We start from the raw sequence: 19,308 nt of genomic DNA on the forward strand, positions 1-19,308 counted from the left end.
AGGGGCGAGTTGTTCCTTAGTAGAGGGACAGTGCATTTATAGAGCTTTACAGAGCGTGTGTGCGCGCGTGTGTGTGTGTGTGTGTGTGTGTGTGTGTGTGTGAGAGAGAGAGAGAGAGAGAGAGAGAGAGAGAGAGAGAGAGAGAGAGAGAGAGGGAGAGGGAGAGGGAGAGAGAGAGAATCTTGAGGGGCAGGTGACCGTGAGACTCCAGTGTGCAGATCAGGAGAGCCCAAGACTAACACTTAGAAGACAAAGATGTCTCATTGTGCGAACCAAACAACCAAGCCCAAGAAAATTTTTGGAGAAAAAAAAAGAAATCTCACTTTTGCTCTTTCCCCTCATATGGAATCTGCAGATGAATACGCAGATGTTACCTTCAAGGAGAAGGGAATGCAGAAGGTGACCCTCTACAAATAAGAGCGTTCATGGGTTACCTGTTTTGTCATAACGGAAATCCAAATTAACCTTAAAGCTACATTTGATAGTATAATCCTTATTTAGAATATAAATGTGAACTCATAATTTTGCAATATTTAAGGTCATGACTATGGCTATGAACTCATGTTATTCAATCTCCAACACGAAGCATGTCCATAGGATTGGACCATATCTGGCGTTGAGTATAAACTGTCAATGAATTAAATACTTTAATGTTAATTTGTACTGTATCTCGTTTAAAAAAATAAATCAATTAACACTTGGTATTTGATACTACATTGATATGATTTCCAATTAGCAGCATGTTGGTCATAAATTCTAACTTCATGGAAGAATATACTACTTATCTCCCCTCACACCCAACTGAGTGTGAGAAGCACAGAACCCTTCAATAATTCATAAAAGCTGTGGACCTTTACCCAAAATGCACATGGGTGCATACAGGCAAGATGATGCATGTTATGTCTGCTGAAGTCAGATTGCCCGGATTAGAACTCTTAAAATTCTTCAAAAAACAAAAGATAAACTGGAATTACAATGTATTGGATGAATGTAGCTTATAGACAAGTTAAATGATGACAGTAATGTAATAGACAAAAGAGGGGAATTGAGAATATTCTTAAAAATCCTTGCACTAGCCCCGCCAGTGTGGTTCAGTGGCTGAGCATTGACCTATGAACCAGGAGTTCATGGTTCAATTCCCAGTCAGGGCACATGCCTGGGTTCCAGGCTCAATCCCCAGTGGGGGGCATGCAGGAGGCAGCCAACAGATGATTCTCTCTCATCATTGATGTTTCTCTCTCCCTCTCCTTCCTCAAGGTAACATTTTGGGTAACTACAATACATAAACCCTATCAGGAAGTTGACATTGGTACAGTTCCCAGAGCTTATTCAGACTTCTCCAATTTTACAAGCACTCGTGTGTGTGTGTGTGTGTAGTTCAATGCAAATTTTATCACATACCATATATAGTAATCATCACCACAATTCTGGCAACTAGTAATCTGTTCTCCATCTCTTCAATTTTATTTCAAGAATGTTAAATAAATGTAATCACATAGTATATGACTGACTGAGAACATACTGGGTCTACTGCAGCTCTCCATAGGGTGGTGGAGGAAACATTTTGTCCCACAGTACAACTTCTTACTTTCCCATGAAACTAAGATTCATGTTCACAGGAAAAATCTGTCAGGGGTGTTAGCCCGGGCCAGGAAAATAAACATAGAGCACGCCCTGGCCTCCTGTTTGTCTCATTGTAAGTTCAGTGAACATTCTGGGTAGGGATTTACAAAATCTGGCCATCGTTCTGCCAGCAGCTGCAAAATGGGAGAACTCCTCAATCCTTCGCCATGGATTCCAGCTCCGCTAGTCCCCGCAGTCGGGAAGGTCCCGGTAGGAGTAGCCCTGGCAGCCTCGGTGGGCTTTGCAAGCGAAGAGCAGGTGGTAGAGCCCGGGCAGCAGCACCAGGATGCCCACGATGAGCACGGCCACGGCCCGGCGGGGCCCTACGGGGCTGAGGTAGCCGGCCAGCAGCAGGCAGCCGGCGGTGGCCAGGAAAGCGCCCACCAGAAACTGCAGCGTGAAGCAGGCCAGCGCCCTGTAAGGGGCCTTGGCAGGGCTTTCCTGCAACTCCATCCAGCGCGGCCCCGCCGCACCTGGGCATCTTTGGGGTGGACAGCAACCTTCAGCCGGTGGCGTTTCCTCCTGAGGGTCCACGCGCCCATCCTCAGAGCTGGGGAGCGCTGAGTATTTCACTTTGCTTCTGGGGGTCCCAGCAGCAGGCACTTTGGGGCGAGCGGGCACCATGGCCCACAGAGCGGGTGGGAGCCCGCAGCCGCACAGCGGGTAGGGGTGTCCGGGTCCGAGCTGACACACACCCCCACCCCGCCCCCAACGGCTCTGGGACCACGCGGGGGATTTTCTCAGCATCTCATTCTCCTACTCCTTCCCCCCCACCCCTCATTAACTCCTGATGGGAGGTAGCTTGTCTTTGTTTTGTTTTGTTTTGTTTTGTTTTGTTTTGTTTTAGAGTCCTGTCCAATGCCATTCATTTCTTTTTTTATGATTTTCTTAATAGATTTATTGATTATGGTATCACGTAATTGTCCTCATCCGCCCATTCCCATCCCAAACCCCTCCCCACGTATGCCCCTACCCCCCTGTTGTCTGTAACCACTGGCTAGGCCCATATGCATGCACACAAGTCCTTTGGTTGATCTCTGCCCCTTACGCCCACCCTCCCCTACCTTCCCTCTGAGATTTGAGAGTCTGATCACTGCTTCTGGAGACAGCTTGTTTTTTATGGGATCCCTCTTTTATCATACAATCCTTTAGTTTGATGGCCTATTGGTCCTATTTGTTACATTCTTAGGCCGCTTCTAGTTAATTCCCAGACTTTTTGATGGTTAAATTTAGATGGAATAGATTAGATTGGATTTATTAGATTTCATTCCATTTCATAGGATTTCCATTTCCTCTGAAAGTTCATAATCACATCATTCTGGTCTAAATCCTCTTCAGTTACTCTAACGTGAAGCACCTGTAGCTAATCTGATCAGCCTCCAATGGAAGCAAACCTGAGTGAGATCCTGGCTCTGCTTCTGGTCCGGGGTTTGGGGACTGGAACAGGCCATGTTTCCCTGGACATGGTGGTTTCCTGGGGCTCTTTGTCCATCCGAGTCCAAGAATGAAACCACAGGCGGAAGATGGGATGGCAAAGGCGGGAAGTGAAGAACAAGCACAGACTCCCAGTGGGGAGGGGGAAAGAGTCCCACCTAGTTCCTGTTTCCATGGTTTATAAAGGCTGCAGGTTTTTTGTGTTATTTTTTATTTTTATTTTTATTCTTATTTTTATTTTTTTGTGCCTCCATATCCCCTCTGGTTGGTGGGTATTCCTCTTTGATTGAGTTACTATAGAAACTCCTGAGCTCAAAGGTCAAACCTTACCTGGGACTGTGAGGCCCTCCTCCCTCACTATTCTCCTATTCCCTATGGCTTTCTTCCTCCTTCTTCATTTTGTAAATATGGACATTTAGCTACTCCCAGTTCCCTTGTCTTATGGAAGTGTAACTGCTGCCTCTTCCAACTCCCCTGTCTCATGGAAATATAACCTTTTGCAACTCTTTAGCCCTGTGTTTTTTTCGTGGGTCCCCTTAATTTTAAAAATGCCCTAAACCTGCCTATTTCACCCCTAAAAATTGCTATTTCACTAATTCCTTCTATAAAATGGACGCTGTGACATGCACTGTGTAAGACTGTGAATGCTTACTGAATTAAGTATGCAAGCTGCCTTGCTTATAGCAGTTGCCCTCCAAGAAACTTTGAGGCTCGTTGTATAGATAACAGCTCTCCTGCAAGTTGTACCACCTGGACATTGAACTGGATGCCTTTCGGGGGGTGCCCTTTGCAATACTAGGGCTAGTTCAGAAGCAGGGTGGTCTTCTGTCAGACTATTGCAGAAGGGGTTTCTCCTCAATGGCAGGTTGATTGGAAACCTCTATATTCTCTCTCAACACCTATTAGAGTTTGGAGTCGAGCTATAGCCTCTGCTTCCTGATTCTTCACCAAACAAATGTATGATTTTTTTCTTTTCTATGCTAATTACTTCGTACTAATCTGTTCCTTCTGTGGACGAAAGAGGCACATGCTGACTTGACAGGCTCAGGGAAGGCCTGCATGGCCATCTTGCAAACTCGGAGACCTAAAGTCACCACAAAGGATGGTCTGAAATTAAACTTTAACTAAAAGCAGTTGTGGTGCATAGTTACATCCTAGGCCGGTATCTTCACTGACAAGGTCAACCTTTACCTGAACTGAGCCTATCTGTCTTTTTGGATCTATGATAGCATACCCTTGAAATGTCTGGGTAACTTGTAACTTCCCATTTTCTAGACCCCTTGGGGCACAACTAATGTGCCTGGGCACCAGGACATATACCACAAATTCTTCATTGTTATCATGTTCGTTGTTCCTGCATCCACCTAAGTATGTGACTAGCATTTTACCTTTCCTACAATCCTAGAGGTTTTCCTGCTTTGCTTTTTCCTACCTCTCTAGTCTATCACCAATGGATTTCATGTAACCCACCTGTCCCTCCATTGATTGCAATGTATAAAAATAGAGATGACCCTGTATTATCTCACTTTGTTGAGGTTCTGCTTCCTGGCAAATGTTGACAGTTTGGCTCAAATAAACTCACAAAAAATTCTTTACAGGTTTGAATGTTTTTTTAGGTTAACACTTTTTAGTAGAACACAATTCATCTTAAAATGTATCACCTAACTATAGTCATTATGCCACTTAATTAAATTTAACCTAATTTAGGTGTGTGTTTTAAATTCAACCAGCGAGTTCTATGTTGTAAATGTATTCTTTTGTATTTGGTATTACCTTGCTATCCAAACTAGAACATAAACTTCTCTGTGGAAGTAACTGTATTTCTTCAAATTTTTCTTACCTACAAAGAGCCTAGCAGTGAGCCCGTTGCTTTTAGTAAACCCAATGTTTGTTAGGTAACTTAACTACAAAATGTAAAAATAGAACAAGATAATTCTCCCTACAAGTATTTAAATTTAAATTATAGTATTACTTTATTAATACAGTATTTTATAATGTGCAGTCTCTTCTCCCTAACATCTCTCAAAAGTCTCCCGATACACGAAGACTGTGGGTGAGATCTCCATCAGTGCACATATAAGAATCAACAAATGAATGCATAAAAAAAGTGGAACAACAAATCCATGTTTCTCTCTCTCTCTCTGTCTCTCTCTCAAAATCAATATATTAAAAGAAATTTTAGTGATCTGTTAAAATATTAAGTAGATCCATGTGCTTTCATAAGAGTTCTCTATTTCAACATTCACAATTATTTTAAATCAAAGAACTAATATTTAATTACAATAATAAAATACATTTTAATGTTTCATTAATACGAAATTTAATTGTAGATAAAGAAGAAATACACACTACTGAAAACTCAGAACATTTATAATTCCTATTTTTCAATTTATAATACAGGCTATCAATGCAGATTATCTCCTAAATCATTTTAATTTTTGAAATTTCAAAGTGTTTGTCAAACTCCTGGCCACTAATCTAAGCACAGTTTACTCATTTTTCATTAGTAAAGTTTTATAATTAACATTTGTATAAGAAGCACAAATTAATGTGTCTATTAAAATAGCCTCTCTAGTTAGTAGATTTTTTTTGGAATTCTTTTACATGATTTTACTCCTCATTTAAATCCCAGATGATCTTCAAAGGCAAATCTTTCATGTTCCTTTGGAATATTTTGTCAAATCTCTCATTTTGCTCCACTGTGAAGTGATGTTTCCAGTCTCCAACAGTACCTAGAAATGAGCACACGATGGCACCTGGGTGAGAAAGTGGCACTATCCGGGCAGGAGTTTCTTCCCACCCACTTCAATCTCCTCTGCCAGCCACACTAAGTACCTGTTAGTTCTCCATGGGCTTGATACTTCACGTTTCCTTACACAGAAATGAACTAAGAAACAAACTTAAAAACACTTAAAAAGTTCACTCTCCTCAGCTAGTATGCTTTCATCAACCACTACCATTCAATTATAGCCTTTATTGAGATGGTATGACAAGAGTAAAATAGATGACTAAGTTAGAGATTTTTCATATATTTTACTGAATACCAGGCACCAAAGAAATACAAGTACCATGTCAATTCACTCATATGTGGAATTTAATGAACAAACTGAACTAACAAGCAAAATAAATTCCTAGAGAGCAATCAGACAACTCTGGTATGGGGTAACTATTGGGAGTGTGGGGTACAGGGATTGAGGGGGAAAAACAAAAAACAGAAAGAACTCTGGACATGGACAACAGTGTGGTGATTGTGCAAGGGAGAGAGATGGGTAGAGGTGGAAGATGGGATAGGGGAGATAATTGTGGATGGGGAAAGAATAAAATAAAGAGAAAATATATATCTAAAAATAAATAAAAAATAAATGCCGGGCACCATACTTGACAAACTCTATCTGTCATCTAATATAATTCATAACACAACTCCACAATATCAGCATTTCTTCATTTTTAAAATTGAAAAAACTGAAGGGATTAAGTATAAACTGTAATTACAAAATACTCATGGGATGTAAAATACAATATAGGGAATATGGTCAATAATGTTGTAACAACTATAGATGGTGCCAGGTGGGTACTCTAATTATTGGGGGATCACTTCATAAATTATATAAATGTCTAACTGCTATGCTGCATAGCTGAAACTAATATAAAATAATTTTGAATCTCCACTATAATTTAAAAAGTAAAAATAAATAAAAAGCTAAAGATAAAATAAATAAAATTGAAAAGAGGGCCCGACCAGCAGGGCTCAGTGGTTGAGTGTCCACGTATGAACCAAGAGGTCACAATTTGATTCCTGGTCAGGTCATATGTGGGCTGACTCCCCAGTGTGAGGTGTGCAGGAGGAAACCAACCAATGATTCTCTCTCATCATTGATGTTTCTCTCTCTCCCTCCATCTCCTTTCTTCTCTGAAATCAATAAAAACATACTTTAAAATAAAAAAAAGAAACCCAAAGATTTTCAAGTAATGAAATCAAGGTCACAGAGGGTGTTCAGAGCTCTCATTGCTTCGGCTTTACTTGATGGAAGTTAGAAACTGTCATTAAGCCAATTTTTTAATGCAGATTACTGGACATTTTCCACTATCAAATTTTCTTATTTCAACATTATTATTGGCATTTGGAACAGTTACAAGCTATTTATGGGCATGAGAATTACTTTGTATTCGATCTAGTTAAGCAATGAGAATTAAAAGCTTAAAATAAATGGGACAAAAAAGAAACACTTTAAAAAAAATAGCAACATCAAGAGCAATTTCAAGATCTTCATTAATTAAGAATAAGTATCCATCATCAAAATGCTAAGTTATGGATAAATTAGTGGATAAAATATGAATAAAAAAAGTACAAATCATGTTCTAGAAAAATGTACATTAAGAGATCAAAAAAATTTTAATTGAAATTAAGAAGTACCAGGGAGAAGATATATTGATTCTTAATTCCTGACATGTCATAGAAGCACAATAAAAATTAATTGCAGCCAAAACCAGTTTGGCTCAGTGGATAGAGCGTTGGCCTGTGGACTGAAAAGTCCCAGGTTCGATTCTGGTCAGGGGCACATCCCCAGTGGGAGATATGCAGGAGGCAGCTGATCGATGTTTCTCTCTCATTGATGTTTCTAACTCTCTATCTCTCTCCTTTCCTCTCTGTAAAAAATCAATAAAGTATATTTTTAAAAAATTAATTGCATGCTGTTATTGAATACTTAAATTCATAGCATATTGGTTTCATAAAGTATTAAACTACTCTTTACACTGAAGAAATCTGATACATGAGGAAATAACTATTAACTCAAATTCCCATTCCCACAACAAAATACCTGTTGGGTTTACTTCTAGAATGTTCTAGGAGAAATAAAGGAAACCAATAATTGGAGCTGTTCTGGTCTCATTTATACATCACCTTCAGGTTAGACTTGCTAACCAATTTTAAAGAGTAGGGACATGGAGACTAAAAGGAAGGAATGTAATATTGATTAATTAGGTTCAAGTGTTAGACTATGTACTACAAAATTGTTTAGTGTCCTGGGATCCTTTTCAGGGCCATTTGCAGTTAAGATCTTTGATTCTCTCCAGGTCCCAAAGGCAGTACTAAGAAAGATTGGTAAACACCCCTTAATTAGTGTAGGGACCAGCCAATCATGGAACTCTCAACACTTTTGCTTCTAAAACCTCTTGAGCATCACCTTTGCGCAGAAAATGTCCCTCATCTGTTCTTGTCCCAACTTCATGTTTTATAATATCTTCATAATTTGCTTTTGGATCAGACTTCATGTTCTGAAATGAAGCCTGTTTCACAATAGCTTCCACATCCGCTTCACTCAGTTCTTTCTCAAGGAAACGGCTGATTTTAAGCACAGAACTTCTGAGATCCTAAAAGAATTGTGGGTATGAGAAACAATTCAGCTTACAAAGAATGCATGAGTTGCATCCCAACATCTTGATCACATTTTGGAAAACTGAAGATGATCGGACTTACTGTAAGTCTAAAGTTTGACAAAGCTATATTACTTTCCTATTCCTTCTATGAAAATGAGTGCTCTGGTTGTCAGCTTTGTTAGAGCTTTCTACTCTGTGATTTTATAAGGACAGCTCACCTTCATTCACCCATTCACTCATTCAACTAGCACTTTTAGGAATCTTGTGTTTCAGAAACTGTGATAAGTGCTGGAGAAGTTTAAGGGAACAATGATATGCTTATTCGTGCTTGTTAAGAGTTTACAGTTTCATGAGAGAAAGAGTAAAGCAAGGAATGAAATACAATGGCTACAAAAAAAGGAAGTCCAAGTTTGGTGGCTTCCCTGGTTATTTCTACCAAACACAAATTAAAGAAGAATTAACACCAATCCTCAAGCTCTTCAAAAAAAAAAAAAAAAATCAAAGAGGAGGAAATACTCCCAAATTCATTCTATAAGACCAGCATCACCCTGATACCAAAGCCAAATGAGAACACTACAAGAAAATAAAAATAAAAACCAATACAAAAACCCACAACAAATTACTAGCAAAACAAATTCAGTAATGTATTGAAAGGACTATCCACTACGAACAAGTGTGATTTACTCCTGGAATGCAAAGATGAACAGCCCTAGTTGGTTTGGCTCAGTGGATAGAGCCTCAGCCTACATACAGACTGAAAGGTCCAGGTTTGATTCCAGTCAAGGGCATGTACCATGATTACAGGACCCTCCCCGACACCGGCCCTAGTCTGGGGACATGCAGTAGATAACCAATCAATATTTCTTACATCAGTATTTCTCTCTGTCTTTCCCTTTCTCTGTCTTTCACTCTCCCTAAAAGCCAATGGAAAAATATCTTCCGGTGAGGATTAACAACTACAACAACAACAAAAGATCAGGAGCAAGGCAAGGATGACAGTTCTCACCATTTATATTCAACCTAATACTGGAAGTCCTAGCCAGAGTAAACAGACAAGAAAAAGGCATCCAAATTTAAAGAAAGATATAAAATTATATGTTCACATATGACATTATTATATACAATACATAGAAAACACTAAAGATCTACAAAAAAAAAAAAAAAAAAAATCCGTGTTGGAACTATTAATCAAATTCAGCAAAGTTGTAGGTAGGATACAAAACCAGCATTCCCCAAATCATTTGCATTTATTTACACTAACAGTGAACAGTGGTTTAGCAAATTGGTCTCTAACTAGTTTGCCTGTTTTTACTATTATCACTTTTTTTTTTAATTTTTAAAATTAAATTCTTATCTGTGTACATATCTTACCATTGCCCCCCCACCTCCATTATTATCACTTTTAAATTCATTAGAGGGAATTACATTCTAAAGATACTAATCCTATCATTTGCTATATTCCTGCCTGGGAATAGAATAAGGAACCCTTCAGTGCACAGGAAGACACCTAACCAACTAGTCACACTGGCCAGGGCTGGCCCCAGCATTTCCAAGTGCCTTTGCTCTTTTTTTAATCACTAGTCTTGTGAGTTTGCCATATTGACACAGATGGGGGCATGGAAAGGAACCACAGGAGACGACTGTGTACAGTGAGAGGAGAGCCCTAAGGAAGCCAATAATTAAGGGAGGGGTAGGCAATTAGAAATCCCTGAAAAAGCATGAGAAATAGGTAGGTCCCAAGAAAACTAGGAAAATGTGTTTCATTAAAACCAAAATTAAAAGGGGTTCAAAGAAATAATTGTTAAAAATAACCTTTGCCTCTTACCTTTTTCATTTCCTCATACATCATGAACAGAATATTGAAGTCATGTCTGTGCTCATACCAGCCTCTGACGTGATCAAACCAACGGCTTCCGACCACTGGGGGGAAATCAGTCAGTGATAATGGTGCACTTCTCAAACAGCTAATAGAGTCTCTCTTTTCTGTTCTGGCATCCTCCGGAAGGAGAGGAGAGCCCCCAGCACTGACATCTGTGTGACCTGGTAAGATGGTGCTCTGGGAAACGATCACCTGATTTCAGGGAAGCCCGCCTGTCCTGTGTCTGGAGGACAAGCAGCCGTGAGGAAAATACGAAGCCCAAACAACTGATTGTGGAGATTTAGGGTGAGCTCCTTACTTTCGTACTTCTCCCACCTGAAAAGCTGTCTTTATTTCTCCTTTTATTATCTAAATAAGTGCGAGCCCCAATTCCACATCCCACAAGCCTCTGACATCAATCTATCCTCCTCAGTGTTGAAATGAATATGCCACCGCTGCCATATAAGGCCCACCACAGGTCCATGACAGAACACAAACACTGCATCCACTTTGAACTGGTAATCATTGTGGTTCTTTTATGATCTGGTCAAACTCTTTCTTAAACAATATGCCTTTGCAACCATAACAGTTCCCAAAGTGGTGCTGGTGAGAACAGAAAAGCCATTGGGTGGCAAATTAAGTTAACAGAGTAGTAGCCACTTGTGTGCATCCAGCTTCCATCATTACTCTTCTTTATTTCCTTCAAATATGTTCCCCATATTGGAGAATTTGGCTATTGGCAACATGGTGTCATGAAGAAGTTGAATGCATAAATTCATAGTTACCTTTTCCATCTAGAAACCTTTCCATGAAGTGTTCCATATTATTACCAGCTTCAAGTGTGACCAGGATATTTGAGAAATGGAAGTATGAAGTTATAACATCTTTGGGGTTTCTATAAACGTAAACAATCTGCAGGGGGGATAATAAAACAATTTTAACAATTCTTGGTTGTCCTTAGAGGTTGCTGTTATTTTTGTTGTTGTTTTTTTCACACCTACATATGTTACTATATGAATGCACAATAATTTTTTTCATCCAGCCTACTATCCATGGAAATTTAGGTTATACCCATTTTTTTTTTTTTTTGCTATTACAAAGCCTGTTGAAGTAATCAACTTTATTCACATAATATTTCACATGCGCAAGCATATAGGAATAATTTCTAAAAGTAAAATTATTTACTTCTAAGGTTGGTTAATATTACAAATTACTCTGCATGGAAACTATTTCAGCCCTAAGTAGTTTGGCTCAGTGTAGAGAGCATCAGCCTGCAGACTGAAGGGTCCCGGGTTTGATTCCGGTCAAAGTCATGTACCTTGGTTGCAGGCACATCCCCAGTAGGGGTTGTGCAGGAGGCAGCTGATCAGTTTCTAACTGTGCCTCTCCCTTTCTCTCTGTAAAAAAAAAAAAAAAAAAAAAAAATATATATATATATATATATATATATATATATATATATATATATATATATATATATTAAGGAACTGTTGCATTGTACCATCTGTAAGTGTTAAGTGACATTTGATAAAAATCTAAGCTAAAAAAGGAAAACCTACTTAACAGGTAATGTTGAAACAAATAATTATCCATCCTAATATATAAAAACCCTGGCTTGTAATGACCAGTAACAACCAGAGGCTGACCAACTAATAAACATATCAAAAAGTGCTTAATCTCATTGTTGACTAGGAAAATGCATACTCAGATTAGTTTGAGATATCATTTTATAATTTACATATAAACTAAAATGTTTGGCCATAGCGGGATTGGCTCAGTGGATAGAGCGTGGGAGTGTGGACCAAAGGGTCCCAGGTTCCATTCTGGTCAAGGGCAGGTACCTAGGCTGCAAGCTCATCCTGGCCTGGACCTTGGTGGGGGCCCATGCAGGAGGCAACCAATCAATGCATTTTTCTCACATTGTTATTTTCTCTGTCTTCCCTCTCCCTTCCACTCTCCCTAAAAATCAATGGAAAATATCCTCAGGTGAGGATTCAAAAAAAAAAAAAAAAGAATGTATATTGTGATGTAATATATACATTTGCTGCAACTTACCTGTCCATCAATACACTAAACATTGCAGAGCCATACAATGAATTCTACTAAACTATTAAAAAGAATAGAATTTCATGTGCTGTCATCAAAGAAATGTTGCTGAATGCTATAAATACACTACACACAATGTGTGGGATGACCCAATTTATGTATATACTTATAATTCCATATATATTTAAGGTGTCAAACAGTATCAAATATTATATGACTTACTTTAGCTTTCTTGCGCTTGAGACCTTTTGGTACTAAATAATACGGGAGGTGGGAAGAGAAGAGACGAGGAGATGGTCTCTTGAGAAAGTCCATTTTGCGTATATTGTATTCCAAGAAGGGGACTCTATCAATCGTTACCAAGTCATCAGTTCTATTACGATGTCCCTCAAAATAAATCAAGCTTAGTATCTGCTGAGTCCAGATAGTTCCTGTAAAAATAAATAACTTCATTTTCGACACTGAATTAATTTTTTATTAACAATGCCAATAATTATGCCATCTATTGAAAAACTATTTAGAGCTTTTTCTTTCTTTTTAACCACTCTAAATATGCCAAGGAAATATGCTCAACTTTTTTTCTATGTATTTTACATTAAAACTAGTAAAGATAAAATGAGGTGTTCTAAGTTTCCTTTTTACTGAAAAAGAGTTGTGACCTTAGTGATTAGTTCAATCCTTCAACTCTGTTGTTCCCTGTAATTCATGTGTGTTCTGCTCATGTGATTTTCTGTGGCTCTCTCTGTTCCTCCTTCCTTAGTCTTGCTTAAAGCTTTACCTTTTGGAAATATAGACAATTTGAGAGCTCAAGACCCATTTCAACTTTTCTTTTTAACGTTGTATAGTAGGTCTCCCAATACAGTGCTAAGTGAAAGTACTGATAGGCATTCTTGTCTCATACCTGATTTTCAATGTCTCACTATTGCATTTGATGTCTGTGGTAGTTTTTGGTAGATTCTATTCATGAGGTTAAAGAAGTTCACTTTCTCCCTAGTTTGCTAATAGTCTCCCTTAGGAATGTACACTGAATTTATTAAATGCTTGTTCTGCACCTGTTGAGATGATAATTCAGGCTTTCTTCTATATTCTAGTAATGTGGCTGAACTGCATTAATATATTTTTTAACCACCTTGAAATAAAGCCACCTTGGTCACAGTGGTTTCTTTCTTTTCTTTTTTCTTTCTTTCTTTTTTCTTTTTTTTACATTGCTAGATTTGTTTTGCTTATGTTTATTTGGTTTAGGAGTTTTGCACATATGTTCATGAATATATCATCAATGTTCTAAAAGAATGTGAGGTGTCAATAATCTTCCAATCATTGCTACTCAATTGAGTAGATTTAATAGGTACAGTAGGTGAATCCTGGAGAGTCACTCACCTCGCCTGTAAGATGAGTAAGACCCCAGCAGGTTGGACTAAGGGCTGGTGTGTGCTTGCCAAACACTTAGGCTGGGTTAAGGGCAAAGGAAAAATTCTTATGGGCTGCTCAACCTAAAACTAAGCAAACTGAGGAACACAACAGCTAAGGGAGGAAAATAAAAAACACCTGATATCAAATGTGCCAACACATTCTGCAGAGTAGAAAAATCCAGGGAAAAGGCATTGTGTTACTAATTTGGGGAAAGTAAACAGAGTCCTGAATTTCAAAGTCAGTGGCAAAAGAGAGCGACTAGAGCATTTTCATGAAAATCAGGAATGATTGCTTTTGTATTGACTTTGACTCCAATGTATTTTTGGGCAATATTAACCACTTTGTACAACATTGATTCAAGAACATCAATCACCCTGTGTTCTAAGCAACACATATAAAAAATTAGCTTTTGCCGAGACCGGTTTGGCTCAGTGGATAGAGCATCGGCTTGGGGACTGAAGGGACCCGGGTTCGATTCCGGTCAAGGGCATGTACGTTGGTTGCGGGCATATCCCCAGTAGAGGGTGTGCAAGAGGCAGCTGATCGATGACTCTCTCTCATCAATGTTTCTAGCTTTCTATCTCTCTCCCTTCTTCTCTGTACAAAATCAATAAAATATATATTTTTTAAAAAAAATTAGCTTTTAAGGGGAATGTATGATTTTCGGACAATTTATTTTAGTTTAAAATTATTTAATTATGATAGGGAAATAAAAGAAATTAGAGTAATTGAAAAGCATGTTAGGAATTAGTTCTGACTGAGAGATGCCACTAACCAAAATCCTGCTGTGTGGTTGTTGTTTTTTTAAATATATTTTCTTTCATTGTCAGAGAAAGCCATCAGGTCAGCATTGACCTAGTATCTGCATTGGTTCAGTATTTGGTTTCTTCATAGGTGCTTTATAGAATGATGATATATGCATTTTAAGTGATCTTATATATGAACATTTTGAGATTTATTTAACTTTATTAAAAATCGTAAGTGGTGCTCTAAATATAGGCTGGGCTACTGTTAACCTCTGGAAAAGGACCCATTTGTACACACGTATTACCAAACCAGAGTGAGAACTGGTAACAGGGAGTCCACTCCTCAAACTTACCAGATTTTGGATATGTAATTAGGAAGACATCATCATCTCTAATTTCAAAATCATCTAGATTTTCTAGGAAGTCTGGATCAACTAAAGGAGATTCAAAATTATAGCCTTTATAGTTCAGCAAATATGTGTCGTTGTCCATACTTATTCACCTACAAGTAAAAACAAATAAAATTCTTTTCAATCTCTTAGTATTTTATAGTAATTACTAACACTTGCTGAGTGTTCAATATATGCCAAGCACCACTTAAATGTCATGTGTCTCACCCCATGCCATACTAAACAGCATTCTATATGATAACACCCTAATATGCACATAAACTGAACTACAAAAGCACAGGTCTCTATGATGTGAAATGACCACAAAGGGGCAGATGCTCATGCAGGAGTCAGGGCGCTCCCACTGGGAGAGCTCTGCTCAGCAAAAAGTGGGTTCAACGCTGGTGAGTGCAGCAGCGATGGCAGGAGCCTCTCCTGCCTCCACCACAGGTGGGTGGTGCGGAGTGACGGGTCCCAGACTGCGAGAGCCCCTGACTGCAAGAGGGATGTCTGCCTGCCACCTTAGGCCTGATCGCCCTGGCAGGCAGACATCCCTGAAGAGTCCCAGACTGGGAGAGGAGAGGGTGAAGGCCGGGCTGAGGACCCTCCACCCCCTTCTCTCAGTGCACCAATCTGTGCACCAGGCCTCTAGTGCAGTGGTTGGCAAAATTATTAGTCAACAGAGCCAAATATCAGCAGTACGATTGGAATTTCTTTTGAGAGCCACATTTTTTAAACTTAAACTTCTTCTAACGCCACTGCTCCAAATAGACTCGCCGAGGCTGTGGTTTTTGTGGAAAGGACACACTCAAGGTGCCAAAGAGCTGCATGCGGCTCGAGAGCCACAGTTTGCCGATCACTGCTCTAGTGCATATATAAAAATTTACTCTTAACAGCAACCAAACATTCCTAGAGGTTTTATCACTATTTTAAAGAGGAAGAAACTGTGATACTAAAAGGATAAACAGCTTTTCCTAAAACCCCAGGAGGGAGGTATTATCATGATTCCAAACACAGAACCTAGGAAAATAAGGAAAAGGAGGTCCAAGTTTGCCCACCTGGCAGACCTGGCAGGATTTGATGTCAGACTGTTTGACCACAGAGCCCATGCCTTCAATCACTTTACTAATACAATTTCTTAGTACTTCATATTTTTATTATTATAGAAATAAGAATATCTCCAAAATAATGTGCTTTTTTTGAACAGAAATAATCTGTTGCCCCTGAAAGAAGCTTCTGAGGCTTTGGGATCTGTCTGCCATTTCAAATAAATTGTGGAATTTGCTCTGTGTGAGTAAAACCAACTGTTTTACGTTGGAGATGTCACCCTCAGATAGTTGCAAGATATTATATGGCTTTTATTACATTTTTCCAATTGAATTTTTATCAGATATCCTAAATAAATCTAAATATAAGAAAGTCTATATATATAAATTTATATTTATAGGAAGCACACAGTCTAAAGAATTACATGTTCAAAAATTAGACCAGCTAGGCATTTCTCTATTAACTCCAATATACCGTATATATTGATTTCAAAGAGAAATTGGAAGTAAGAGAGAAAGTAACATCAATGATGAGAGAGAATCATTGATCAGCTGCCTTCTGCTCTCCCCCTTCTGGGAACTGAGCCCACTATCCAGACATGTTCCCTGACCAGGAATCAAACTGATCCCTGGTTCATAGGTTGATCCTCACTGAGTCACCCAACTGGGTGAGAAATCTACTCTTGAATGTTAAATAGATGAGGAAATCCCAGAAGTACTAATAACACTAGGTGTAGAGCCAACACATATGTTAGCTGTATACTTTTAAAAGAAATTCTGTACACACCTTGAAAATGAATTTGTTATAGTTGCAAATATGGCTTTGTTTAAATTGCATGGCAAAAAACAACATTTAATTCTTTTGCAAACAATCTAAATCATCTGACTGATAGAGGAAGGTCAGAGGTTAGAATTTTGCTGAGTAAGAGTAGAAACATCACTTGCATTAGAATTACCTGGGTTTTGGTAAATGTTCATATTCTAAGCCTTATAACAGACTGGTAGGATTAGAGTTTCTAGAAATATAGGTTTTAATCCTTCAGATCATACTTCAAAAAAAAAAAAAAAAAAAAATAGGAGTTGGGAGAACCAAAATACTGTTTCAATGAATGTTTATCCCAACCTCCAGAGAAGGCTTTGTGCTATATTTGATCTCCAATGAAAAGGTCTTATCAAGGCCATACTAAGTTGCTAGAGCTTTTCTGGCTCAAGGTGAAGTCCAGGCAGCCTCAACTACTGAGAAGGGAAGACTGAGGAGACTGGCTGATAAATCACAAAGAATGCTTTCAAGAGATAGATGGAGTGCTGTTCTGACTGTGCTGTCATGGAATTTTCCAGAAAAAAACAAAAACAAAAACATGGATAATAACCACTGGAGTGTGGTGAGGAAGAATTTATACTCTATGACGTGGATATACACAACAGAAAGCACCAATTGCAGGAATTCAGAGAAAAGAGGAGAGAGTGTCAGGCAGTCCACAAAAACATTCTAAAATCACTCCTTTTAACTACTTATTGCATTTAGTATGTCTTGCACAGTCTTAAGAGAGAACAAGCTGTTTTGTCACAGAAACCAGGAGGAAAGAGTAGAGTGTGGGATGCATTTTTATATAGGATCTTGGGACTGGTGAGTCATGTATTGTTTGTATCTCCTTAATGAATATGGGAGAAAGTACTTGTACAAAGAAAAGAATGTCATGTGTTTTCCTTATTCTTACCCTGAGTCCAAAACAAAAGGAAGAAAAACAGAAATTTGAGGAGAAAGAAGTAAAGTCATTGTATGCTGAAGAGAGGGTAAGACTTGAAAGAGGCTCTATGTCTACGTTTTCACTACTCACTGTTGCACGTCAACTGATGAAGCAAAATCCACCTCTGAGATGACTGCATGGATGTCAGGGAAAGGTGTGCTGCTGAGAAATAAATACTCCCTACAAGTTTATTTTGGCCAATGATTAGTGCTCTAGGGAGTCAAGTTTGAATAAATAAATTACATAATACTTTATTACGTAATTTTTTTTTTTTTTTTTTGAGTTTTAGAGAGCATGGAAGAGAGAGGGAAAGACAGAGAGAAACATCAATGTGAGAGGGACACTTTGATTGGTTGCCGCCTGCATGAGCCCTGACCTGGGCCCAGGCCAGGGAGGAGCCTGCAACCTAGGTACATGCCCATGATCAGAATCGAACCCAGACCCTGAAGTTCACAGGCCAAGGCTCTATCCATTGAGAAAAACTGGCTAGGGCAGGATATGACATTTCTTAGCACCTTCAGCAGTGGACCTTCATTTTTTTCCTCCAGGAGTGAGGTGGGAAAACCCTGGATCACCTTCTTAGATGCTTATTACCTGAGTTACCAGGAACACTGTGAGAGGGATACCAGGAGCTTAGCCAGTGAGTGGTCAGGAAAGGTGTTTCTTCTGCAGCTCACACACAGAGGTGGGACTGCTGGTGCATGGTGGCTGGCAGGCCCCCCTGTCTGTCTTCGCTCTGGGCCTGCTCAAGTCGCTGTGGCATCTGTGGATTGCCTCACCTCAAGCACAGCCCCCTTCTGCCCACCTGGACTCGCAGCCCTCCTGAGCGGTCATGACAATATGGCATCCTGGATAATTTGCATATTCTCTCTCTCTCTCTCTCTCTCTCGATATAGATATAGATATAGATATAGATATAGATATAGATATAGATATAGATATAGATATAGATATAGATATAGATATAGATATAGATATATAATAGATATAGATATAGATATAGATATGTGTGTATGTGTGTGTGTGTGTGTGTATATTTTTTTCTTTTCTTTATTGATTAAGGTATTACATACGTGTCCTAGAATTGTAAAGTGGTTTCTCAGGGATTGGGAGGTGAGAATGAACCCTTCATGCCAAGGGCATACAAGGGGTGGTAACAGGGCTGTTTGTACTCTCCTCGGCTCCCTGGACACTGGCCGAACCAGGGTTCCAGGTGCTGTGTGAACTCTCTTCAGTCCACATCCTAGAGCAAACCCCTCGGGAATTGGAATTACGTTCAGTAGGTTCTTCACCAGCCAGTTCAGTGAGTACTTCAAACACACTAATGGGTGCCTCAGGCACTTTTAATCACAGACACGGAGCCTGAGAGCAGACACAGGTTATGCACGCCTCCCCCACAGGTTAGGGAGGCCAGAGGCAGCTTCTGAGTGAGCTCGGGTCATCTCCGTGGTGGTAAGTGTGGTTAGTCCACCCGGCAGCCTTATTGATGACCATACGTGGGCAAGGTAACCCTCACTCCTCGTGTGAAAGTGCGGACTCCCTCCAGCCTCGGCCAGGTGAGGGGACGCCCCACTGCCAGGATAGTCACAGTGGGTGCAGGGTGAAGGACAAGGGGAAAAGGAGACATGC

The 19,308-nt window shown here is 39.4% G+C and overlaps 2 protein-coding genes across 2 annotated transcripts; both read right to left on the minus strand.

Annotated features, from left to right (window-relative positions):
• Positions 1-1,806: 1,806 nt before the first annotated feature.
• LOC311625258 (transmembrane protein 230-like) lies at positions 1,807-2,247 on the minus strand (the record flags this gene model as incomplete). The annotated part of the gene is made up of 1 exon (XM_084889346.1): positions 1,807-2,247. One exon carries the CDS (start codon positions 2,245-2,247, stop codon positions 1,807-1,809), a length of 441 nt encoding a protein of 146 aa, XP_084745472.1.
• Positions 2,248-5,005: 2,758 nt separating this feature from the next.
• Positions 5,006-17,881, minus strand: LOC311625346 (amine sulfotransferase-like). The gene is made up of 7 exons (XM_084889513.1): positions 17,770-17,881; positions 14,850-14,998; positions 12,563-12,771; positions 11,080-11,206; positions 10,262-10,356; positions 8,244-8,430; positions 5,006-5,789 (listed from the first exon to the last, which is right to left on the minus strand). Exons 2-7 carry the CDS (start codon positions 14,986-14,988, stop codon positions 5,668-5,670), a joined length of 879 nt encoding a protein of 292 aa, XP_084745639.1. The 5' UTR covers positions 14,989-14,998; positions 17,770-17,881; the 3' UTR covers positions 5,006-5,667.
• Between the last annotated feature and the right edge of the window lie 1,427 nt (positions 17,882-19,308).

The sequence above is a fragment of the Pipistrellus hanaki genome, assembly GCF_964339955.1.
Source record: "Pipistrellus hanaki genome assembly, chromosome: 7".
Classification (NCBI taxonomy): domain Eukaryota; kingdom Metazoa; phylum Chordata; class Mammalia; order Chiroptera; family Vespertilionidae; genus Pipistrellus; species Pipistrellus hanaki.